This window comes from Zea mays, chromosome 1 (assembly GCF_902167145.1).
Source record: "Zea mays cultivar B73 chromosome 1, Zm-B73-REFERENCE-NAM-5.0, whole genome shotgun sequence".
NCBI lineage: Eukaryota > Viridiplantae > Streptophyta > Magnoliopsida > Poales > Poaceae > Zea > Zea mays.
Window position 1 is genome coordinate 12249677 of NC_050096.1, and position 24949 is coordinate 12274625.

The following is a 24949-nucleotide window of genomic DNA, read 5'->3' on the forward strand; positions in this document are numbered from 1 at the left end:
ATTTAGCCACAAAAACACCCTATGCTTCCTAGCACTATTAAATCTAAGCATTTCCAACTTTACCATGTCATTGTAGAAAGATGTAAAATCAAGATGTAAGGTGAAGGAGGAAGTTAGGGCATTTTTTTACCGATTAAGACGCAATAAAGTGTGTGATTGAATTTAGAATGAGCAGCCGTACTATTAAGAGAACTCATGGTTCAAGTCGGATGCTTATGTACTATTACATATGATGAACTCAAGCATGTGTATTAGGACCTAATGAATTGAACGACCTTAGACATCACTAGCTTTAACTAACTATGATTCATATTGTTTGGAACAAGTTGGAGTTAGCACATGTGATGTAGGGAGATATGAGACAAATAGAGGGCTTTTGGTAATTGTTGTTAGCTCCGATCATCAGATAGTGGGGGGGCTTTGTGGTTAGCCTAAGAACGTACCAAGCCAAATTACTCGAAGCAGAATACGGCAAAGGTGGCCCTTCTGCTTTGCCATCTTTGCAACAACTCCCTAGTCCCCACTAGCCCAATGCGGTAGTGGTCTAGTGGAGCACCGAGCCGAATCCAGCAGCCGAGCACCAACACCATCACCATCACCAGACGGTGGACAGAAGGAGCAAGAGACGGTCCGCAATAATCAAACAGGTAAAGGAAAGAGAAAGAAAAGGAAAGCTCCAATCTAACCCACATTCATTCGGATCCACTCAATATAACGACGAACACAACCGGCCATACTCGACCCCAATGACGACGCAACACACCCAGCCAGACGGCCTTCGCAAATTCCTCTTGTCCGGCCAAAGGTCTCTGGCATTCCAATACTACAGCAGAAAAGTCTTCGGGCTATAAGCAAACTGAAACGGGGAACAGAGAGAGAGACTAGGGAAAACGCTAACAGCTAGCCAGCTGCTCTCCAGCAGCGACGAGATGGAGCCGCAACGCTCTAGGGCGCCATGCCTGCCCAGTTCCACAGCCTGCCTTGGTTGGTCACCAGTTTCCCTTGTACAGTGATTCGGTCGAGCTCTTGGGGACGTCGACCGTCGCTCGCGGCTAGCTATGGAGCATCGGTTGGGCGGTCCAGCTAACCGGTCTTAGCGACTCCGTTGGCGAGCACAGGTTTCTCTGTTGCTGCTTGGGCCACCTTTGCCGCGTAGGAAATAGCTGGAGTGGCGGTGCCGTTCTCTGCAGAAGCCTTCGCCGCCTTCACCTCTGCAGGGACACCGTTTGGTACAGACGGATTGGGCTTCCCATTGGCAGCTTCCTGCTGTTGCTCGCTTCCAGTGACAGAAATGGGGGTCCTACTGTCCCAGACCTGCATGATTCAATAGCCAACACGCAGGGCATTAGACGAGCAAGGTGATGAAATATGCATTGTATCCAGAATTACAAATGCACCTGCTTTTGGACCTGCTGCTGTTTCGACCTCTTATCCTGCATCAGCTTCTGGCGACTCTCATAGAAGGCGAAGTCATCCAGGATGGACGTCTTGCTGACATGCTCCTTGAATATCTTGAGCATCTGAAGGCCTTGTTCTAGGTGTATCTACATTATCGTTCAATGAGTAAAGAGGCAACGCGGCAGTTTTTGCAATTCACAGAACTTGGGGGGAAACAGCATGGACTATGCTTACCTCTTGAGTGTCGCGGCTGTTCGTGACAGGCTTGTTCTCGTTGTTCTCTAGGATGATGTGTTTGAGAATGTTGTTAGGCACGTCCTTGACAATGTGCCACTTAACAGAGAAGGAACCATTCCACTTGTCCTGTTGCCAATACCCCAGGGTTTTCTCAAAATCGACAGCCCCCGTCATTTCAGCAACACCAACAAACTGCCCACTTGTATTCACCTGAAATTTCATCGTGAATGAGCATATCAGGCAAAGAGAACTAAGTTAGCATCCATAACAAAACACCAAATGAGGAAAAGGTCCTTACTGAGAAAAACAAGAATATAGGGCACGCAGAACCCTTCGACTGAGCTTCTTGATAAGCAGCATCGAGCTTCTTATTTCCATTGGTTGTGCTTGCCCACACATTGTATTTTACACTCTTGTGGATGTCATCCTCACTGTACGATTTAATGACAAAGAACTTTGCAGCATCATACTGAACAGGGAAATCGTCTCTATTGAACTGTGCTCTATCAGGCACGGCACTATCATCCTTGCTTTCACCAGAAGGAAGGCTCTGCCCTTTCACAGCAATAGTGACAGTATGGCCGTACAATTTCTGGTTCTTGAAACGGCCAGATCTAGGACCTCTGTTTAACTCGATTGTTCCATCCTGACTCTCGTTGCCATAACCATAGTATCCATTACGGCCCCTAGGCCTGTACCTGTTATCCATACCAAGACCCCATCGCCCATATATCCTGGAATCATAACCGTTGCTCCCGTAGGGAAGGCCAGTTTTTATTGAATTCCCATACTGGGTGTACGGTCGGGAGCTAGGGTACATCCTATTGGGATAAGTAGGAGCTGGTGATGTAGTTGTAGGTCTTCTATTCTGCATACCCTGCTTGAAGACAATGCGGAGAAAAAAACATGAGCGAGACTGCCAACAGATGTAAATACAGTCGAAGCATATCATCATAATCAACTCAAAATAGAAGGAAAAAACTAAAAAGTTTGTTTTGTAAGCTGCAAAATCAAGAAGCGTGTATTTCTTGTATTGACATGTCCACTCTACCCTTGAGGTGTTAAAACACAAACTGAATTCTAGAGAACAATATTATGCTTCCTATCTGGTTAGACTAAGAAGAGACATTGAAAAGAATTACATTTATCCAATAGTACTATGAGCCTCGAAGAGAACATAGATAAGCAGAGAAAAAAACATAAATTACGCAGCTGCATTTAATAAAATTATTATCAAGGTAATTTATCTGAACTCACCATCTGCGGTGTGGTGGTGCTCTTGTTCTGATACCTTGCTGGGGAACCATTACCAAATGTTGAGGATGGAAAATGGTTAGTTGTAGTTGCTCTTTGTTGTCCATTTGCATAAGCAGAGCCATCATACCATGCAAAGTGTGCCCCTGTGCTGTCATACCCATATGTCGTGTCCAGGTAACCAGCAGAAGGAACTCCACCTAGCAAGGGCGCCCTATAAGTTCCATCAGGCGTCAGTGATGAATTTTGTTGGCTCGACGCAAGGGGTACAGTTCCACTGTTACTGTGAGCAGTACCATTGGGAACACCGTTAGTAGTCTTGGCTGGATCTGCTTTAGCTGCTGGCTTTTCAGGATTTTTAGAAGACTGTAGGTCACTTTGAGTGGTAGAAGGAACTGGTGTAGGAGGCTGGAAATACGCAGTTGGATACTGGTAATGCTGTGCACCAAACATCTGACCATCAACTGTTGGAACTGGGGAAGTGGCAGGAGAGTATGCCCCGTAAGGAGCATACCCATATCCATAAATATCTCCGTATACCGCCTGTAGAAGTCCAAAATACCCAATGAAAAGAGTAGCACAAATAATAGAGGAAAGAAGGATCAGGGCCTGTTTGGATAGAGGAAAACTACATCCAATCCATAACATAATGGGAGGAATTGAGGGGGAAATTAGCTCATTTCCACTCCAGTCCATATGGAATGGTAGGGTTTAGGTTTATCCAAACAAACCCACAAGATACAAGATGCGGAATTTCCATGACATGATAGTGGCAGACAAGAAAACAACCTTCCCAACAAGAGTAACAGTACAGAGAGCATAAGGAAAAGAGGAACCCAACCAAAGCAGAAAGCATACCCCAAAAGAGGGTGAATAGGCTTGCACTTGTTACATGTCCTACAATAGACTCGACAGTACAGGTACCACTAGACAGTAATAGCAAGCAATTTGACCATTCCAGCATTTCTACATTAAGGATAGGACATAGTATGCAAACAATCATGGGAAGCATCACATGTATCGTGAAAGGGCAAGATCTTATAGGATGACTTACTGGGGCAATCTCCACTCCATCTGAATTTAGATACCTCGGATAATCATCCCACTCGCTCATGGAACTGTCGTAGCCTGCAGGACAAGGCAAGAACCAGACAATTCAGTTAGCAAATAACAGAAGTCTCATAGCAACAAATATATTAAAAATTATGTTACCATCAATCAGGCGCCCACAAGAACGACGAAAACAGCAAACTACAGTATGATCACCACATGCTCCTCACCTCCGTAGTAATACGCTGGTAGATAAAACAGGTTGGGATCCGTAAAGTCTTGGATCACCGGCGTGATGGACGGCTCCGGCGGGATCGCCACGCTCAGCGGCTGGCTCGCCGCGGCGCCCTGCTGGTTTAAATTTAAATGAACAGCACAAAGAAGCGACGAATCAGAACCGCGGATTATCTCGACAAAACCATGAGCATGGGGACAGGACGAGAAGCCACGGGCGCTTGTGCTGTTATCCCTTTACCTTTTTGGCGGTGGCAGCAGCAGGCTGTGTTGCGTCCGCCGCCTTGGGCTGCGAGTCGAGCGACAGCTTCTGCAGCAGATCCGTGGTTTCTTCGCGCAACAGCAAAGCGGAGAATTAAGGTGCAACGGTTTGTTTCTAGATCGACCCCCCCCCCCCCCACCCAGACCTTGCAAGCTACTGAATCCTATCGAGCAGTATGAATAAACGTAAACCAATCACAAACCCAGAAGAAAAAGAAGAGATTTGTTTCTGTTATCCCCCTGTAGAGCTGAGCTCGCAAACAGCAGCGAAGACACAGTTAAAAAGAAAGAAAACCCCGTATGGATCTGTACAGTTCAAAGCGAAACGAGGCGGTAGCCGGTAGGGACAGACGATTTCACACGGTAGCCTTGCGCAGCCGCCATGGGAAGGCAAACCCCCTTTGACCCCCAACCAACCAACCAACCAACGAAGCAGCAAGGCAAAAAAAACCTTTGACCCCGCGCGCGACCAAGCAGCGAAACCCCGGAAAGGCAAAAACCTCTGGCGCACGGCAGCGAACGAAGGATACGATCCGCGACAGGGACGGTGGCAGGAGCAGGAGCCGGAACCGGTGCCGGCGCGGGGGCCGGGGGCGGCGCGACGGCGGCCATGGCGCGAGATCCCAACGAACGAACGAACGAACGGGGAGGCAGCGGCGAGATCCGAGAGCCCCCCGACCGACCGACCGACCGACCGGGCCTTGTCCCCTCTTCCTCTCCTACGGATAGGTAGGCAGGTACGCGCGAGCTTAAGCTCGGGGTAAAAGGAGGGAGCGAGAGGAGGTGGCGGCGGCGGCGGCGGGGCGTGGGGACTGGGGAGGAGGGAGGCGAGCCGCAGCAGCGCGGCGGGTAGCGGTAGCGGGGGATAGCAGCACGGTTTACTGGTACAAGAGGGGCTGCTGTGTCTGGAGCGGAAAAGGAGGGGTTTTGGGTGGGGTGCGGGGGGTCATATAGCACCAGGAGGTGCTTGCTGGCTAGTAGGCTACAGTGCTAGTACACCCGTATAGGCCTGTGGAGTTCGGCAGCCGCACGGCTCTCTCTCGCGAGCCTGCCGCCTGCCGCCTGCCTGGCGTTCGCTTTGGATTCCTCCCCCTCCCCGCCGGCCCGCACCACTCCATTTTCTGTTTCTGTATTTTCGTCACGCTCCCTGCACTACGGCCTCTTCTTTTCTGGGTTCGTGCGGGCGAGTGGTGAATGGTCGGTCTCTATTGGTGGATTAGTTTACTACTTTACTAGTGTGGGTAATCGTGATCGCGGGGTGCTGGGTTTCAAAGCTAATTCCGATGTGGTTTAAAGCCAGGCAGCCAGACGAGACGACGAGTACCTGGCGCTTAGCTGAGGCCTTGTTTTTTTTTGTGCGTGTGTGTGACTGTGCACTGCAGCGTGTTGTGTTCGTATTCCTTTTTTGGTTAAAATTAAACCCGTGTACAGTGACCACTACGTGTTGATGACTATTTCGGGCGACAACCTGTCTCCGGTGGTGCACAGTGCAGAGCTGCGGTGGCGAAGAAGAGTGGCGGCGATGAGCTCACACACGTGCTGCTGCTACAACTACAGTTGGCTACAGTAGATCGTGTGCTGTGTAGTAGAGTAGCGGCCCGCGCGAGTCCAGCAATAATTGCGCGAGTCGTCGCCAGACCGTCGATCGCGTTTTCTACTAAAGGAAAAGACAAATGGAAAAGAGGAGGTGGCGGGAATCGGCAAACGCTCTAGCAGTTTCGCAGAGAAACGGTAGACGAGGAGCCACGGCAGCAGCAGCAGAAGAGCGCACCGGACTGGAACCGGACGGCTGGCAGTGCCGCCACGCACCGAGCCCAGCCGTCCAATAAGGGCCATAATGGCCGTGAGCAGCCGGCGCCCTGCTTTCTTTTCTTTTCATCTTTTGTATTGTTTTAGGGGCATTCTCTTTTCTTTTTCTTTTTTTTACCCAAATTTTCTCGGTGCCTTTCCGTCGCAAGGCACATGGATGGAGAAACGAAGCGAGGGTAGATAAGATCGCGCTGGCACGTGCCGCGCCTACCAACTTGTTGCCTCTGCCTATCCCTACCAGGCGCAGACGGGTCGAACGGGGTCGCGTCGTACATCTGTTATCTTCCCTTCTCTTCTTTTCTCTTCTTTTCTTTCCTTTGATTGAACTAACGGCGGGGAAATTTTGATAGCAAGGGTGGGAGGGACAAAAGAATAAACGGACGAGGCCGTTTTCTCTTTCTTGCGACGTCGAAATCTGGCCCGGCCGGCCGCGCCGCCGGTGGCGAGATTCCGGCGCCGGGCGTGGACGCGTGGCTGCGTCCCGTCCGGCAGAACTGGAAATGGGATCGCGTGACGGAGGAATGCACGTGGGTTTTTTTTTTCCCTGCGATCTCGTCCGGCGGCGTCTTGGCACTTGGCAGGCTGCAGCTGTGGTGAGAGTGAGACGGTCGCGATGACGTGCTGCGTACGCTGAACAGCGAAAAACATGGCGCTTGCTATACAAGAAAGGAGGAAGTGATTTCCTGAGCCAAAAAAGAGAGAGGCTGGTAACAAAACAAAAAAAAAAACACGGCGCTGCTCTTTTCCTGCGCCGATGGCGATCCATCCACGGGATCTATCTGCCGACAGGAGGAACAGATCCGATCCACGCCGCGCAAATTAAAGCGCATGGCACGGCGGGCGCAGCCAGCCGAGATAACGATAACAAATGCCGACGGTGCGTCCATCGGGCCCGTCCGTACCCCCACACATACACGCGCCCAAGGCTGCGCGGCCTACTACTATAGAATACTCTTATTACTACCACAGATCTGCTACCAGAGTACCATGATATATAGGTGTACATTCGGGCCGCCCGGCCCGGCCCGGCCCAAGCCCGAAAAGGCCCGTATTGTTTGAATTTCGGGCCGGCCCGGCCCGTTTGAATTTCGGGCCGTGCCGGGCCGGCCCATGGGCCTAGCCCTCGGCCCACGGCCAGGCCCGTAATTGATTAAACGTGCCGGGCTCATTTCGGGCGGCCCGAAATTATAAAAGCCCGAAATTCATTTTTTGGCCCGAAATTCATTTTTTGGCCCGAAATTCAGTTTTTGGCCCGAAATTCACATTAGAGCCCAAAATTCAAAAAAATAATAAAACAAATAAAAGATAAGACAAATAAATTTGAACAAAATCAAAATTAATATTTGTATTAATTAAAGTTACCACAGCTATGTAATGACTATCTCGTTTATAAATCATTTTGTTAAAAGGAAAAAAAGTATAACCAGCTCTATACAAAGTTCGTAAGTTCAGTTTATTGTCTAATGTTCATAACAAAAGCAAAATTACATCACACACTCTAATTCAAAGCTACAAAAAACATCTAACTAGCATTATCTCTAGTTTTGTGTTCTTTATCAAGTATATGAAAGTGTGGTTTTAATAAATATATGGGCCTTTTCGTGCCTCTATATGGGCCATTTCGTGCCTGCCTTAAACGGGCCGTGCCCGTGCCCGCCCATGGGCCGTGACCTCGGCCCAAACCCGGCCCGATATAACGGGCCGTGCCGGCCCGGCACTAAATTATTTCGTGTCGTGCCGTGCTTGGGCCGTGCTTTTTTTCCGTGCTTCGGGCCGGCCCATCTGGCCCGGTCCAAATGTACACCTATACCATGATATAGAAGACTATAACCACACATCCATACACACACCTCACTATATATATTCACCAGAGATAAGTACACGTAGATGGGCGGATAAAGCTTCAGTGGCATGCTCGTTCAAAACCCTTGTGCACACACAAGGATCTTGGGCCAGAGATCACGGAGAGCAGCAGAGCAGGAGCTCAATCGAGAGAAGAGCGAGAGACTGACTAGAGGAGAGAGCTGAGTGTTGACTTTTCTTAAGCTAAAACTAGCCCTGAGAAAATCTAATGTAGCGATGATGCGAATATAGGTTGACGATAAAGATTGTATGCCAGCTAGAGTGTTGCATTAGATAATGGTTGACAATAGGTCAATAACATATGTTAATAGTATGATTGATAGCTAATGTGGCGATCTATAAAAGCTATGTGTGTTGCAACCGACCTTAGACTAGTTTCAACCCTTCCAGTTTTTTTATCAACTGTCACATTATCAACTGCGATCGTAATGTGGTAGACGCTATTAATCATTGTCAGCCTTTATCTATCACAACGTTCTTGTGCACAATCCTTACCGTCGGTCTATAGCCACATTGTCGCCACGTCGGCTTTTCTTTTATAAACATTTTATTTGCATGAAACACAACGTTTATTGAAATGTAAATACATTACAAAATACATAATTAAGCAAAAAAAACACGATTCATAAAATACAATACAAAAATTACATGGCTTAAAAATAAAATCTACATATTTCATAAATATAAATTTTTATCTCATAGTCATTCATATCGTATGGGGGTGATCGATGTTGTTGCAATGATGGTCTTGACTATCTCATAGTCATTCATATCGTATGCTTCTCGTCAGCGCAGTGACAGGCGGCGCGTCCCCTCCTCATTAAATGCAGGGGCTGCACGACTTCACGTTAGACTCGACCCGATAGCTTATGTCATGGGCCATAAGCAGTGGGACTCCATCTGAGCGGGAAGTGGAGGGCGTGTCAGCACCGGACCCCTGCTCATACCAGGGTCCTCTTCGTTCTGGGACCTTGCTGAGGTTCGGACCTACCCGGAGGCTCCGGACTTATATGTATCGAGGTCCAGTGTCCTTCTGTGGGGGCCCGGACCTACTGGGATGTGCTGTCTCTCCTTACCACGTGGCGCCCTTTGGCCTGCCCATGTGGTGGGGTCAGGCGCCGTCTCCGTGTGGCTAGGAGACGTCGCATGGGTGCAGCGTCTTCATGTTGTAGAAGAGAGTACCCCTGATTTAGGGTACCGACAATGTCAAATCCATAATTCATATATGAGGCAACGTTTAACCCCACTACCTCAACAAAAGAGTTTCAACTCCTTAAGTCATATGAGGCAACCATCTCTAACATGATGGTTGGGGATCCAATGCCCCTATTGTAAAATATCATTTTTATCCAACAAGATAGTTCCTCCACTTCTAATGATTGCAATATATACTTCCTATCATACCAGGGAATCCCCTCTCCTATCAGTAGCTAAAACTCGCCTAAGATCGTCAATAGTGAGATGACGACTGTATTTCTCTTTGAAACATGAAATGACACACCTATATAATTGTTCAACGCTGTAAGCAATGCCACCATAGTCGAGCATATGGAGGACATCAATGCATCTTTGGTAGTGGGAAAACCTGTTGTGGCTGAGAGCATCAATTCTAAGTAAAGTAGGGGAGTGCTCACCCAACCTCTCTAAGACCATCTCCAGCAGTTTACCCATACCCATATTCAAACTACACTATATAACCAGTGCAATCTACAATATAAAACGATGCAAAACAGTGTTTTTAGTGATCATATATGTGCAACGTACAATAGTTCACCCATATGACCATAAAAAACACCTTTTTTACTTTGTTTTACACTGTAGATTGTATTGTTTGTAGAGTGTATTTTGAATATAGGTATGAGTATGGATAAATTGCTGGAGATGATCTAAGATTTGAAGAAAGAGGCTCCTCCACTCCAGCGTATTTGACAGAATCAAAGTGGATTAATATCAAGTTAGGCTTTTGAGTTGGTTAGTGCATGTAACTTAATATTGTGGGTATGTGATATAACCGACAGGAGACGACATCCAACACGATCGGTACCGACAGAAGTGATGGAATTAATAGACCCATTGATCCGTTGTCGTCTGAACTCCACCGTTAGGACGGATCGCTGTCGCGCGCGTACGTTGGGCTCAGCCTAGCTTACGCAGAGTCAGCTTCAGTGTGCTCGTTCTTGACAAGGACTAGAGATTTATATTCCTCCAGCTGCATGGATGATTCGTGATGATTGGATCAGGTATCGACGTATATTTGCTCCATCATACTGCCCATTTTGGCGTAGTCTATCCGCTGCTCAAAATTGGCCCCCCAAATACAGGGATTTTTTAGTCAATTTAAGATCTTACCTAACACTACTGCTACCACTAGTAGTAGTATTCAAGTAGGAGTGTGTACATGTTCCGTGCTGAAAACACACTGTAGAAGTTGCACTCTTCCAGTTGCTCGGCTTGGCACGTGCCTTGTACAAATTCCCTTCCTCCTCCTGCTGCTACCAATCACACGCTGGACAAGTATCGGTCCACTGACAGCAACGCCGTGGAATTCCGTGCTAGTACTTCTTTCTGTTTTCATCACTGCCACCCTCGCTACTAGTGGTGGGACCAATACGCAACCATCTTGTATCATCAAGACACAACCATCTTGTGCAATCAAGACACAAATACTCCCAAATACTAGTGGTGGGACCGACCAATACATAACCACCAACCAGTACTACAGCACAATACCAATCCCAAGAAACGGACGCAAAAAAGTCTCGGTACGAAGCGTAGTCTGACACAGCAAACCTACGCGCGAAATCTTCTGACAGTGACAGGCTCACTCAGACCGTGCGCCGCCTGCCTAGAACCGGAGGCAGCTAGGGAGGCTACGCGGCGGCCTGGGAACCGTCGCCCGTGGCGTTGGCGGCCTGGACCACCTTGACGCCGTCGTCCGGCAGGTTGGTCACCCTGACGACGAGCGGCGTGCGGACGCGGTGGAAGCCGTCCGACCAGACCACCTCGCCGAAGTCGAAGCGGCCGCGGGACAGCTTCGCGGGGGTGACGGTCAAGTAGTACGAGGCCTGCTCGCCGCCGGGGCGCGCGGAGAAGGCCAGCTCCCGCGGCCACACCTCGGCGCGCGCGCCCTGCGGGCTGGCCACGGCGGCGCGGTACACGGCGTCCCGGTTCGCGCCCACGTTCGTCACCGTCCGCTTCACCGTCACCGTGCCGCCCAGGTCCGGGAGCACGATGGCCGGGTAGTTCAGGTCCGCCTCCGGGCCGCCGCCGCCGCCGCCGCCGCGGGGGCAGCTCGTGTCCAGCGCCGGCTGGGGGAGCACCATGTTCCGGATCGCGGCCTCCGTGTAGCCCAGGCTGCAGAGGAACACCACGTGGTCGCGCGCGCCCGCGTCGTACACCAGCCCCGGGTCCAGCGCGCGCAGCGGGTCCACGTGCCCCGCGCCCACGTCGAACGCGTCCGCCGCCTTCACCGTCCCGCCGGCCTGCATCACGTCCGACGTGCCGTCGTACATGTACGCTGCAAAGACGACATTTTACAGGGACGGCAAAATTCCTGATGCAAAGCTTTTACATTTCGTGATTATTACTCCTTCCTAGCCAGGAGGACACCGGTCGGTAGAAGCTAGCTATAGCTACTAGTGTCGTCGATCTATACCTGTGGTCATGAGGGCGGACTTGACGGCCGCCGGGGACCAGGTCGGGTGCACGGACTTGATGACCGCGGCGATGCCGGAGACGTGCGGGCACGACATGGACGTGCCGGAGTCCATGTTCCACTCTGTCAAGCGCTTGTCCAAGGGGATCACCGTCGGCGACGACTTGGGCGGCCATGCTGCCAGGATGTTCACTCCGGGGGCGGTCACGTCGGGCTGCCATCATCAGAACGCACCAGACCAGCGTAAGAACGCTAGCTCACGACTAATACCTGCCTGCAATGGGCTGAGCCCATCGCCGTACCGGACCACATTGCTGTTCCTGTGCGGCTAGCGGGGTAGTACCTTGAGGATCTTTGGAGAGACGGAGCTCGGCCCTCTGGAAGAGAAGTACGCCACGGCCGGCGCCGGCGTTTCGCCGACAACCGTCTTGCTCGGAGATATGCGCACCGTCGGCTTTCTGTGACCGCAGAGGTTAGTTGTGCCCAGTTAGAATTAGAGAGCGAGTTTGCTTGGTCGTTCAATGCTGAGCTGAGTGGAAGCCATGCCAGCACCCACGCACCTCGAGTCGCGGATGTAGTTGAGGATCTGGGTGCCCTGGTACAGGTCCACGTGGACGGTGGGCCAGAAGCTGTCCTGGCTCGATTTCCGGCTTATGGTGTCGGCGAAGATCACGCCGGCGCCGTTGCCGGCGTACACCGCCAGCGCCGCGCCGTCGCTGGACACCCCTCCCATCGTGGCGAAGCACAGCACGATCTTCCCCCACGCCGCCGTGCGGTTGATCAGCTGCTCGAATGTGCACGTCCTTCGTCCACAAAATGCAGAAGAAAGAAGGTATATGCCTTGGTCAGATTCGATGCGATCAGACTATATGTGAGTGTGTGTGAGAGAGAGATCACGGATTACCCATCGGTGAAGACGCTGCTGCTATCTACCAGACCATTCTTCATGGCTTTCACAAGGAAGCTCTCTCCCTGCGCAACCACGTACGCCAAGCACGTCATATGATAAATCATCCTTGCCCATGGTAAAGCACGTAGGAGCAGAAAAAAACCCACCACGATGGAGGCATTGTTCCCGAGCGTGATCACCGTCGGGAACCTCCTGTCGATGCTGCTGGCGGCGACGGTGAGCCCCCAGGGCGAGACGTTCTGCACCATGGAAGCGTCCGGCCCGTCGTTCCCGGCCGAGAAAACCGCCACGACGCCGCGCTGCATGGCGTGGAACGCCCCGATCTCGGTGCTCGTGGACAGCAGCGGCATGAGCGGCGGGGGCGACCCGAGGGACGCCGACACCACGTGCACGCCGTCGCACAGCGCGTCGTCGAACGCGGCCAGGATGTCGGCGTCGCTGCACCGGCCCGTCAGGTCCCTGTACCAGCACACCTTGTACACCGCGAGGCGCGCCCTGGGCGCGCCCCCGCGGGCGGCGCCGCCGCCCAGGCCGCCGAAGTAGCTGGCGTTGGGCGCCACGCTCCCCACGGCCGTGGACGCCGTGTGCGTGCCGTGCCCGACGCGGTCGCGCGGCGACCGGTACTCCGACCCGTCGCTGGTGTTCAGCGGGCCGAGCTCGCTCTCGAAGCCGGCCAGGTAGTAGCGCGCGCCGATGAGCTTGCGGTTGCACGCGGCGGCCGGGTCGAACTCGTCGCCTACCACGCACGTGCCCTTCCATGAAGACGGGACGGGGCCGTAGTGTGGGTCGTCCCTGAAGCTCTTGGATTCAGGCCACACTCCTGAGGGGCACATGAAAAGCTCAAATGTTTCTCAAAAGCATCCAAGTGGAGTGAGTGTCAAGGACCACACTTTGCGACAACTAACATGAATGACAGAATGAGTGCTAAAAATATATATGAACTTCACAGGGCATGCTGGGATCACAATAATCATTCTATCTTTCATGTCAAGGTTGCTCAATTCTTTGCCGGTATGAGAGGGATCCCTACTCAATTATCTATTTTATCTCCAGCAAAAGTGCATGAAAAAATAGATCTCGTTTAATCTAATGCCCCGTTTGGATCATTAGAATTGAATTCCATTCTAATAATAGTAATTTAGACATATATCAATTAAAGTAATTCGGTTTTATACAAAATATATCAGTATACTATTATCAGCAAGATATTAAAGATATTTATATTCTACATTTTTACTGTAAAGGAGTGAGAGTGGAAGATCGTCTTGCACAGAGTAGAAACAAATTTTAATAATACATAAAATCATTTTTCATCTCCACCCATGAATTTGAGATAACTTATATCAGAACTTTGGAAAGTGGTGGAACGTTAAATTCCAAACTAAATAAGTTACTTTATTAAGTGAATTTCAATTCCTCTAAAATGAAGTGATCCAAACGTCCCGTAGGGCTTGTTTGGGTAATCTTGGATTGGAGTGGATTGAGGTGGTATAAGGTGTATTGAAGTGTAATATGAACTAATTTCCCTTTCAATCCCTAAAATACACTTCAATCCACTTCAATTCCTCTTTATCCAAACGAGGCCGTAAGAGGAAAAAAAAAGCCTTTGCAGCGCTGCAGGGCCATGACTACGTACCAGTATCAAGGACGCCGACGATCACATCATCTCCGAATTTCAAATGCCTCTGCGATGATTGTTCCGTATGCATGTGCAGGCGGAGGCCCATGAAATCCCAGCTCCTTGTTGTATGGACCTCCAGCATCCGGCTCCTGAATACTGATACAACCCCGTCTGTTCCTGCTTTGTGATGATCATTGAGCTTTCTTGCAAGCGCACGTCAACAGTGAACTGTGATGCGTGTATGTTCTGAGAAGTAACCCCCCTTACCAGACAAGGTAGTAGCTTGTGTTGAATTGAGCAAGGCAGCAAAACCAGAGAACCCACAGCTGTAGCTGTACAGAATAGCTTCTCTCGCTTCATTCGGCCTGAAATGTGGAGCGTGTAAGTGTCGTTAATAAAAAAAAATCAATCAGACTACTACGTGTGTCCAAATTAAATGATGCGACGATCTTAATAGCCTAAAGCAGTAAACAAATGCCACGGTTATGATAAACTTTGCAGAAATAGCTAACTTGTATTATTCTTTTATATTTTGTTGAAGTGCTTGTTTATCCGTCAACACATCATCAGCATAACATAATTGACTGAGGAAATTTATAGATTAAACAGTTTAACAAAAGGATGAAGTTTATGCACAACGTCTAAATTAGATCAAATTTACTGTAAGCTCCGCATGTATTTTGGTAGTTCCCTAAATTCGTACACCGAGTACAGCAGGAGAAAAGAGAAACGATTACTCTGTAAAGACTGTCGACAGAAGTTGCAGGTGGGAATCTGTAGTTAGAGAAGGATCGAGGTCGTTGTTGTGGCCCAAGTACACAATGTGAACCTGTAAAACAACATAAATACAGAACACATAGATGTGAACATATGGTTTGATCAAAAGATATTAAAAAAAGGGACTGAGAACTCTATGAAAAAACAGTACTTGTGCATGGGATGCTGGAGCAGTTTGAACGGCATTAATGGCGAAGGAAAGAGAGAAAACAACAAGCCGCAGCAGCAGCAGAAAAACTGCCATTGTGCTTTACACGATGGCTTTACTGGGATGCATGGCAGGGGTATATATATAGGGGAGATAGACAAAGGACATAGCATATGATTCTGTGGGGGCGTGTGTTCTTGCCGTGCTGTAGGGTGCTTGCAAGACAAGCTTTGCAAAGCTACAATTGGCTCTGACAACCCTCCATGGCCGCATCATGCCCGCTGCCTCATTCATCTACTGATCTAGGTCCGTAGATCACTGATGCGATGATTAGGCCTATCGAGTTAAGTACAGAGTCTAGCTACTGTGCAGTGTGTAAGATAACTAACAGACCTAAGCTGGTTCGTAGCAGCCTAACCTTCTTACCCTCGTGTTTTAATCATCCGATCTAATGTTCTTTGTTTACTTCCTACACAAAAGGGCGAGATCCAGCCAGCTAGAGTCTATAGTCAAGTCTGAAAGTTAGCTTTTGAAATTCTCGAAAGGCTAACCTCAGGCTTTTAGTTTAACTAACTAAAAGGCTAAGCTCCAGGGCTAAAGGTCCAGACTTCCACGGAACCAAATGTATAGGCAAGTGTTGAGTTATGAACATAACACATATGCTCAATGCTCATATCATTATACCTTCAGGAATCAAGATCCAGTTTAGCGGCAAGACAAACATCATGCCTACCATGCAGGTTATAGCAAACTGCAGTGACTATACTTCCATAAAACAAAAACAAAACACAAACACACACACAATGACTGTATTTGCATATAATTTTATACCATTCAGTGTTCCATGAAGTTAAGGGCTTTTCTTGTCTCTTGCCAATCATGTTTAAGCAACTGTAGGATTCAAAAAAAGTGAAAGCTTATGTGCTGAAACAGGAAAGTTTACTGTACATGTTGCTGCTGGTAACCATTAGACTCCGTGCAAGGATTATGCATCTGCTGAATCAAAAGTAATGCAATCCCAGAAATAATGAACACCTGCGGCTTACAGGAAACAATAATACGTAGTCACCATGGACCGTGTTTCTTTAATTATGGTTTGGTCCACGCGGCCTAATTTGTAGTCATTCAGCCTTAATATCAGCTTATATATTTCAGCAGCGTGTAACCTGCTTAACTTACAAAGTAAGGGTTGTGTAGTACATCTAGCATGCGCCATAGTAATCAGTAAACCTCCCATCCAGGGTATGTCTTGCAGCACACAAATATACAATCAACAAGAATGCTCATAAAGCTAACACTTTTTCCCAGTGTGTGCTGACTTGTAACTGATGCTTAACATAATATATAAGGCGCATTAGTGAGCTGAAACATATCCTTATACACGTCATTATAGTTTACAAGAATACAGAAAAAGGAAACTTGAATTTACTATATATCAATAAAACACAGATAAAAAAACATATCAGCAGGCAAACTATTCAGTGTCCTAGCAGGTGAAAAAAGAAGCGTCAGAATTACAGTATGAGTCTTACCAAACACACCTTGGCATGAGTTTGGTTCAGCATATTTGTTCACTTCACCAAAAAGATCTACCAGCATGCTTCACCGACCATCAAACTTTTAACCTTTTAGATGCATGATTACATGAAATTTGCATCATTCGATGTAACATAGGAAAAAAGAATGGTTCCCACATGTGTTTGGTTATTCATGTTGACATGTTCAATGTTGGCATCATATCCATGCATGCCAATTATGGTCAATCCAACTGAATGAATACTTGTGCACCCTCCCTGACACCATATACAAAAATGTTCTTTTGGCTTCATGGGAAACACAGAACAGTAACACAGCAGATACATCTGAGGATGATAAAGACAAATGTGCCCCTGAAGACTAAACAGATATTATACCACCTTATATGCCCCCACAAGGATTTTCATGGCTTGGTGTAATGCAAGTTTCCGTTCATGGTTGCATGAATACCAAACAGCCAACAGCACCTCCTTATCTGCTGCACAAGGATTTCCATTACACAGAAATTTCCTTTTATGACAGCATGAACTCGAAGGACAGGCCTGGCACAGTGGTGAGGACTTGCCACTGAGCTAAAGCTCTTAGATTTGACGCAAACTCTCTGAAGAAATACAAGGGTAAGATTTTTCGAGACCCCACTCATGTGGGAGCCGTCAACACTGAATTTGTCCTTTTATGACAGCATGAAGTCCTTAGTTGTCTTTCGGAACCCATCATGAAGCAGAGCATTGTTGCCAAAATAAGGCACCCCTTGGATGATATTGCAGTATGTATTTTGTCTACTGCAAAATATAGAGATGGAGCACCGTTCTGCTTGTGTATGTGTTTTCACACATAATCAGGATGACAGCATGCTCTTTGGTACCATTTCGTTTCCCTGAACATGCTATATTTATCTATACAAAAGCCTTCTGAAACAGACTTGTCATAGTTCTACACAAAGGGGAATACAATTTGGAGTTTTCCTGAAAATATTTTGAGTATTGACTATCATATAAGAAAAGTACAGAACTTTGGTTAATGATAAACTCACAAGTTTTGTAAACCATTAGATTGAAATGTTGAAGATAAACAGACAGTAAGATTCTATATGGTCTACAGAAGCACGGGCTATTCTGTATTTCAGAAAGTAAACTCTCCTGATTCCGATATTTCAGATGAAAGCTTACAGACTATACCTTCTAAGAAAAGGGGAGAAAACTCAACTGAACTTGTTTTGGTGCTTGACCATGCACATATTTTATTTGAGAATAACAAGAGAGTCGCACATATTTCTTTGAGAATAAACATGTTTTGGCACTTGACCAGGAACATGGAAAAAATAAGTTTTTACAAGTCCAATAAGAAAAGACAGTCTTGCCAACCCTTGGTTCTCGGTCTCAACGAAATAATTTATGTTCAGATTGGCTCCTTGCCCCAGTTGGTCCCTGAAAATTAAATAAGCAACCAACAGAAACAAAGAGATATATATATAGAGAGAGGAGCTATTAGATTGTCTCTAGCAGTTCACCCATATGGTCACCAAAACACTGTTTTGCATGCATTGTTCGTAGAGTGAATCTGAATATGGTGATAGGGATATGTAAGCTGCTGGAGATAGACTTATGAGACCAACCCAGCAGCCACCAACAGATACTACAAATTACATTGAAACCAGCCTCTTAAATCTTGCTGCTATAATTTGTATTAGCCACCAGATCTGTAAGTCATGATCTGTTAAGCTGGCTTTTGAGGGCTAGATATTGTTGTTTTTTTAGTCCAACTTTCAACGTCTTGTAACTACTTTACTCTAAACTCTTATAACTATTGTGCTGATGCAATGCAACAGACATGGGGTAATGCCCTTGAATCCTAAAAAATCCGCAAAACACCAAACTTGAAAACTAAGAGTGTGCCCAGAGCTTGCAGGGTAGAATTCATTCACTGCGAAATGGGTATTGTTGAAGTGTATAAGTGGATGGCATACCTTCGCCTGATAGCTTAGGCTTTTATGTAGGACTGGTTAGTGCGTCCACTATAACATGGTATTATGTCAGTAAGTTGTCTAAACATTGACAAAAACAATGTAGTAGGATAAAGGCATGACCCAGGATGTAGGTTATAATCAGGATTTAGAATTAAAAAAATAAACAGACAACAGAGTACCATCAGAGCTAATACTAGACCACTAGAGCTAAATGAATAGGATTTTAATTCCCAAATGACAAGTTTGACAAACACTACTTGTGCAAGCTGCCTTGTAGGAGGATCTAGACAATGATCTTTTCTAGTGCGGCCAACAAATGAACTTACCTTTATGGCTTTCTAGGATCAGACAACTAAGGAAACCCAAGTGGAGCCTATTTCTTTGACTTGTAACTATCAAAATGCAAGAGTGAAAAGAATGCAGCTGTAAAGGCATGTAACTTTCAAGCGTGGAAAAATAAATCCCAAAGCGTGCTACTTTGATAAAATGACAAAAATGGCATACTGCTGGCAAGATTCCAAAAACCATCAAAGCATCGCCAAGTGTCATGAAACGTTAGCCAATCTAACCAAATAACTTCTTTTTGCACCAATCACGGGGAAAAAACTGTCGGCATCCTCAAGGTTCATGCACCCATAAAAAATCCAAATACAGGCTGAGTTTATATGTCAGAGCTACTGATGCTGATGTAGTTAGGAAAAAAATAAAATGGCGAGCATGATATAAGTGTTTTACTGGCTGGAACTCACACAGTCTCATCACCGAGAATTTAAGCCCCCTTTAGGCCCTCGTGAACCCAAAACTGAGGACCCTAAAGGTGCATATGCAAAGCCTAGCAGTAACACCGCAAAGTCTCACAAGCAATCAATCAAACATGTTGTGATCGCACAAGGTTATACCCACGCATATTGACAGTTTGTCTACACCTATCGGCATGCTCATTTGTTGTCAATATTACAGTTTGAGAGGGAATGCAATGAGAAACTATTCATGGAAACAAGTAGTTCACACTATGCTGCATTCCTGCTGAATCTCCAGGGTACATAAACGCCAGCTACCTCCCCATGACGAATGCAGGCTCACTAGCTACTATTGACACGGGATGTTTCTGCAACTATATCCCTCACATGTCGAAACAGCATAACTGTTTCAGTTTCCAGTGATGGGCCCTTTGTGTTATAATTTGTTGCCCAGACCAAGCACCATCGCAAGTAATCCAAACCTATGCACCTTTGTTGATCTTAATAATGAGATCAACCAAACCTAAGCTTGGCAATTGGCTGGGAAAAAGATAGTGACGTTGACGCGCCCAGCTTAGACAGAGGGGAAACATTTCAGACCAAATGGGGTTGGAAGGAACAGAGGTAATGGTTGGTGGGTGCCTGGTGGGGTGCTGAACTTGGAAGACTGGCACTGGTCCAGGTCTCGCCCTCACTCCCAAGGCTACCCAAGCCAAAAGAGCGGCCAAGAAGCAACGGCGAGCGAGTCGCCCAAGCCAATTCCCACTGCGACACAACTCCCCGAGGATTGCAACATTTCCCCTGGAGAATAAAAGTCGTAGGAGGAGATAGCAAAACTGGCCGCGTGATCCAGACATCCACTTGCCCAGCAGTAAAGGTTGTCATCATCAGAGGGGAAAGAAAGCAGATTTCCACGAGAAGGTTATAAAATTCCTTTGGAGCAAGGAGAGGGGGAGATATATAGTTAGTGCAGTGATTAGTCTCACCTGTGGCTGCAGTTACTGGTTAGTGGGAATGAGATGGGCACCACCACCACCGCCGCTCCACCAAGAAACCCCATCATTTCACATCCCTCAAAGATCAAGCAGATGGCGCTAGATGAGTGCATTCCTTGCGAGTCCCAACCACAGCCCAGAAAGCAATTCAGATAGGAGTGAGGGCAAAGCAACCAAGGTCAAGGGCCTCAGCCCTCGGGGCCAAGACAGTGGAATCTAGGATGATTGCAGGGGGGCGGAGAGGGACAGAGATGGCCACAACTGCAATCCCCATTGCCCCACTCGAACTCGAGTGCACCTCGTCTTGGTGCTCCGGGGACCTTTTACATGATGTCTGGTCGCTGCATTTCCCATCCCCTTGCTTTTTTTTTTCTTCTCCTCCACAAGCCAAACCACTAGAAATGCGTAGAGGAAAATATAAATAAATGCAGAAAAAGGAGAAACCTTCCATACGCTTCTTAAATGCAATATTTATTCCATCCATATAAGGATGCATGTAGAGGAAACGGACTACCAGCGCTGAGCCGTTCCGTTTCTTTTCAATCTTGGCGTTTTGTCTCCATTCAATAGGGAAAGGGATGTTTCGCTTGAGGCTTTCCTTTGTGCCTGTGTCTTCTCTGTAGCTTTCAAGAGAATAAAAATTTGGAGCTTCTCTCGCACCAGCGTCCTTTCCTTCTTCCTTGGTTTCATGCTGACAACTAGGGCTGATCTTCAGGACGGCCTGTTCTTGGTTCGGTTCCTGAGAGCGATTGATAGGTCTGAGATTATATATTGGTGTCGTTGTTGTTTGTTTTTTTTCGTGCTCATCCGTTGCTAAATAAGCAAACCATCAGCCCATCAGCTTACTACAAGCACTCTTTTGCCTCCTTTTCTGTTCTTGGTGTTCTTGGTGAGACACAGCGCCAGACGGAGTTTCTTCTTTAGGAGTCGTGCACTATGGGTAATTGCTGGTTTAAGGGGAATCCATACTTTAACAGGGTTTCTTCCAATGCAACCAAAGCAGGTACGACTATTTATTACTTTGGTTTGATCTCTGTGATGATGTAACTGCAACTGTAGTATGCAGAAGTTTCATATATTTGTTTGATGCCCTCAATTTAGACATTAACGAAACTGCTGCTATGTGTGTGTTCTCTCGTCTTGATAGAATCAGGGACCATGTCCCTGCTCTTGTTTAGTCCAATTACGGCTATTTCAGTACTGAATATTTTCTTCACAAAAAATCAGTCCTAATGTTCAATCTTATCCAACCCAATGATTCTTTTTTCCCTAACCTTGACAGTTGATTTTATGATTATTCCATGTAATGATCAGATACTTTTGTTCTGCCGTATGAAATTCTTGTTCATCTTTTGGTAACTTATTTACAAAGTTTCTGAATAATCTGCACCCTGTATTTCAGTCCCCGTACTTGACTTGTCTATTTGTTTTCTGCAGAATCTCCCAAAATTCAGAGCCCCTCGGAGAGAACTGAAAAGGAGGATTGCCAGCTACCATCCAACCCGAAAGAGGTGGAGGCGCTGAGAAAGGATACAGCTCGCAATCCTTTGATAGCGTTCACATTTGAGGAGCTCAAGAGAATGACAAAAAATTTCAGGCAAGATTCGTTACTAGGCGGTGGTGGATTTGGCAGAGTCTACAAAGGTTTTATCACCAAGGATCTCCGCGAAGGGTTAGAGATAGAAGAGCCCACAAGAGTTGCCGTTAAGGTCCATGATGGTGACAATAGCTTCCAGGGCCATAGGGAGTGGCTGGTGATTAACCTACTATTTCTGAATATACAACGATGCAAGCATGATTTTTTTTCAGTTGTTATCTTCATTTCTTCTCGGCATGCTTTGCTTTGCTGTCCTCATATATGAAGTTTTTGTCCATATTTGCAGGCTGAGGTTATATTTCTTGGACAGCTCTCTCACCCGAATTTAGTGAAGTTGATCGGCTATTGTTGTGAAGATGACCACAGGGTCCTTGTTTACGAGTTCATGCCTCTAGGAAGTGTGGAGTCTCATTTGTTTTCAAGTAATTCTTATCCTATTCTTGACAGATTGTTGATTGGTTTTATATAGTTTCTTGTCATTTTGTCATAACACTGACTATGGTATATCCACACATGGCATTCATGCAAATTCTCATACTCATAACTGAAAAGAATCGATTGAAAACGAGCATAAACCTGTCCCTCACTCCTATCCTGAACCAGTATAATTTAACTTGCTTCGAGTGGCAGCATTATAAATTTCTGCATGACCTATGTGGTCAGTTCTGCATTATTATTTGTCCATTTGAGATCCACCAGTGTATATTATCAGATCAGTGGAGTATTTGTTTTCATAATGCAGGGGTTATGGTGCCACTTACGTGGTCGATCAGAATGAAAATTGCGCTCGGTGCTGCGAAAGGACTTGCTTTTCTGCATGAAGCTGAGAAGCCCGTCATCTATCGGGACTTCAAGACATCAAATATATTACTAGATGAGGTAACTTCTTTGCTTTATGGCGTTACACTTGAATGCCACTATGCCAGTTGCTGTAAACTAAAATGCAGGAAACAAAGGAAAATTCACTCGTAGCATGATACTGTTATTCATTTTGTTGTGGGAATGGGAAACGGTGGTTTCATGCTTATCATAATCTTCTTTGATACCCCAAAAAACTACAGGAATATAATGCAAAACTATCTGACTTTGGGCTTGCAAAAGATGGACCAGTTGGCGATAAGTCCCATGTTTCAACTCGTATTATGGGTACCTACGGTTATGCTGCACCAGAGTACATTATGACAGGTAATCTGTTCCTCACAGATCACACTCCGTATCTAACTCAAGAGCAAGCTTAACTACTACGAAGTGAGTTTCAAAATAAAATGTATGCTGGGTTCATGCAACTTCTTACCAGGGGCGGACCTACAAGAAAATGAGAGTGTGGGCATACTTGTAAGGATGGGCACAAAAATACTAGAGCAGGGACATCTAAGCGATGCTGAGCAGAGGACTTTATGGTGAAAATTTAGGCTCTACTACTTCTAAAGGAGAAATGAGCGGGGGCCTGGGCCCTCACTCGGGCCTATGTAGGTCCGCCCCTGCTTCTTACTCAGGGCCTTGTGGCCATGACCTGAGAGGGCATTTTATTTACATAATGGAAGGGAATTGGCACTGAATCTTTTAGAATTAGCTAGGCATCTGGTTCCAGAAATTCCAGTAGTGGACTGGTAACAATGTGTTGTTCTTTTTCAACTCCAGGGCATCTAACGGCGATGAGTGATGTCTACAGCTATGGTGTTGTACTACTGGAGCTCCTCACGGGCCGGAAGTCACTGGACAAGTCCCGGCCAGTCAGGGAGCAGATGCTGGCAGACTGGGCACTCCCATTGTTGGCACAGAAGAAGAAGGTGCTTGGCATAGTAGACCCAAGGCTTGCCGAGGACTACCCAGTGAAGGCAGTGCAGAAGACGGCGATGCTGGCGTACCATTGCCTCAGCCGCAACCCAAAGGCTAGGCCGCTGATGCGCGACATCGTCGCGACTTTGGAGCCTCTTCAACAGCTGGAGGAGACCCCTGGAGACAGCGTGGCAGTGACACTTGAAGGGACTTGAAGCAGTGTTCCATTCACAGCTCACATCACAGTCACACACAGCTCTGGAAAACTCGGGTGCCACGTACTTAACTATGCATGATAATAGTAGCTAGCTAGTGTTCTTGATATGCAGGATGATTTCTTGATTGTTTAATTAATCCATGGAGACAGTAGCTTTGTTCAGCAGAAAGTTAGTGTGTATCTCAGTAGGACGGTTCATGTGTGTGTATCCAGGTGTTCAGTCCTGGCGTAGCGAACTCCCTGGCATTTCGGATGCGGGCAAGTCTGTGCAATCTGTATTTGCAATGCTTGTTGCCCGCAGAGGAAGCTTGCTTACCAGTGTTTGTAACCTAGTATTGTGCAGTTCATGATCTATGCATGTTGAATAATGTGTGTGTATATATATATATAACAGGTATAACGGGAGCACTGAGCTTCCAATAGTTAAAGAAAGCCTAAGCCGACCAACCCTGCAACCTGGTTCAACCCAACACGTCGACTCAACCAGGCTGTCGGGTACGTCACCCGCGCGCAAAAAAAGAATGCATGTATGAGTCAAACACGTTCTCTTGCATGCGCGTAAATTTAGGAAAGATATGCATGGTGGTTTCTATTTTTAAATGTTTTATTTCTTCCATAAATTTAGAATCGCTGCAACAGCCATGCAACTAGACTCATAAGGATCATTTTATGATATATACTGATACTAAATATACTACACTGTGTAAATAATTATGCAATTCGGTATATTGCGTAAAAATCTGTTACCAGCTGCATGCGCACGAATTTATGATGGAAAGAATATGCAATGAAAGGAAATGAATTGCATGCATAAAAACAAAAAAATCGTATTTAATATTTTATTTTTTTCATAAATATAGGATCCCTCCAACAACATGCAGCTAAACACTCGAACGCCATGC

General features: G+C 46.8%; 3 protein-coding genes across 13 annotated transcripts; 1 reads left to right on the plus strand and 2 right to left on the minus strand.

The window, feature by feature from the left end:
• Positions 1-653: 653 nt before the first annotated feature.
• On the minus strand, positions 654-5766 carry LOC100383598 (uncharacterized). Of its 4 annotated transcripts, none has more exons than XM_008647063.4 (9): positions 4965-5766; positions 4415-4503; positions 4170-4290; positions 3944-4017; positions 2893-3432; positions 1934-2512; positions 1633-1845; positions 1398-1544; positions 654-1314 (listed from the first exon to the last, which is right to left on the minus strand). In XM_008647063.4, exons 1-9 carry the CDS (start codon positions 5044-5046, stop codon positions 1084-1086), a joined length of 2076 nt encoding a protein of 691 aa, XP_008645285.1. In that variant the 5' UTR covers positions 5047-5766; the 3' UTR covers positions 654-1083. The 4 variants fall into 4 exon arrangements, with proteins under 4 accessions (XP_008645285.1, XP_035815492.1, XP_008645292.1 ...); XM_035959599.1 differs by having other exon boundaries at positions 1410-1544; positions 4170-4287; positions 4965-5569; XM_008647070.4 differs by having other exon boundaries at positions 1410-1544; positions 4965-5569.
• A 4643-nt stretch (positions 5767-10409) lies between these two features.
• Positions 10410-20584, minus strand: LOC100501587 (uncharacterized). Of its 5 annotated transcripts, XM_008648995.3 has the most exons (11): positions 16750-20439; positions 16049-16108; positions 15030-15121; positions 14560-14657; positions 14308-14469; positions 12818-13491; positions 12666-12733; positions 12322-12564; positions 12105-12219; positions 11762-11975; positions 10410-11623 (listed from the first exon to the last, which is right to left on the minus strand). In XM_008648995.3, the coding sequence occupies exons 2-11, from the start codon at positions 16049-16051 to the stop codon at positions 10977-10979; spliced, it is 2316 nt and encodes a 771-aa protein (XP_008647217.1). In that variant the 5' UTR covers positions 16052-16108; positions 16750-20439; the 3' UTR covers positions 10410-10976. The 5 variants fall into 5 exon arrangements, with proteins under 5 accessions (XP_008647217.1, XP_008647207.1, XP_008647202.1 ...); XM_008648985.3 differs by lacking the exon at positions 16049-16108; XM_008648980.3 differs by lacking the exons at positions 16049-16108; positions 16750-20439 and adding an exon at positions 15221-16014 and having other exon boundaries at positions 14308-14463.
• LOC100193907 (putative protein kinase superfamily protein) lies at positions 20453-24443 on the plus strand. 4 transcript variants are annotated; one of them, XM_008659707.4, is made up of 7 exons: positions 20453-21210; positions 21355-21457; positions 21892-22208; positions 22338-22473; positions 22794-22930; positions 23113-23236; positions 23693-24425. In XM_008659707.4, exons 2-7 carry the CDS (start codon positions 21391-21393, stop codon positions 24043-24045), a joined length of 1134 nt encoding a protein of 377 aa, XP_008657929.1. In that variant the 5' UTR covers positions 20453-21210; positions 21355-21390; the 3' UTR covers positions 24046-24425. The 4 variants fall into 4 exon arrangements, with proteins under 4 accessions (XP_008657929.1, XP_008657974.1, XP_035819267.1 ...); XM_035963374.1 differs by having other exon boundaries at positions 20820-21210; positions 23724-24415; XM_008659752.4 differs by having other exon boundaries at positions 20475-21457; positions 23724-24415.
• Positions 24444-24949: the final 506 nt, after the last annotated feature.

Bases quoted from the DNA above. Each gene is read 5' to 3' on its own strand.
- LOC100383598 (XM_008647063.4), bottom strand. From the start codon at position 5,046: ATGGCCGCCGTCGCGCCGCCCCCGGCCCCCGCGCCGGCACCGGTTCCG. The intron at 4,291-4,414 runs GTAAAGGGATAA...AATTTAAACCAG, and splicing joins CTGCTGCCACCGCCAAAAAG to CAGGGCGCCGCGGCGAGCCA. The intron at 4,018-4,169 runs GTGAGGAGCATG...CTTGTCCTGCAG, and splicing joins ACCAGCGTATTACTACGGAG to GCTACGACAGTTCCATGAGC.
- LOC100501587 (XM_008648975.4), bottom strand. From the start codon at position 15,313: ATGGCAGTTTTTCTGCTGCTGCTGCGGCTTGTTGTTTTCTCTCTTTCC. The intron at 13,492-14,307 runs GTACGTAGTCAT...TGTGCCCCTCAG, and splicing joins CGTCGGCGTCCTTGATACTG to GAGTGTGGCCTGAATCCAAG. The intron at 12,220-12,321 runs GTGCGTGGGTGC...CTGCGGTCACAG, and splicing joins AACTACATCCGCGACTCGAG to AAAGCCGACGGTGCGCATAT.
- LOC100193907 (XM_008659707.4), top strand. From the start codon at position 21,391: ATGGGTAATTGCTGGTTTAAGGGGAATCCATACTTTAACAGGGTTTCT. The intron at 22,474-22,793 runs GTAATTCTTATC...TTCATAATGCAG, and splicing joins GGAGTCTCATTTGTTTTCAA to GGGTTATGGTGCCACTTACG. The intron at 22,931-23,112 runs GTAACTTCTTTG...AAAAAACTACAG, and splicing joins CAAATATATTACTAGATGAG to GAATATAATGCAAAACTATC.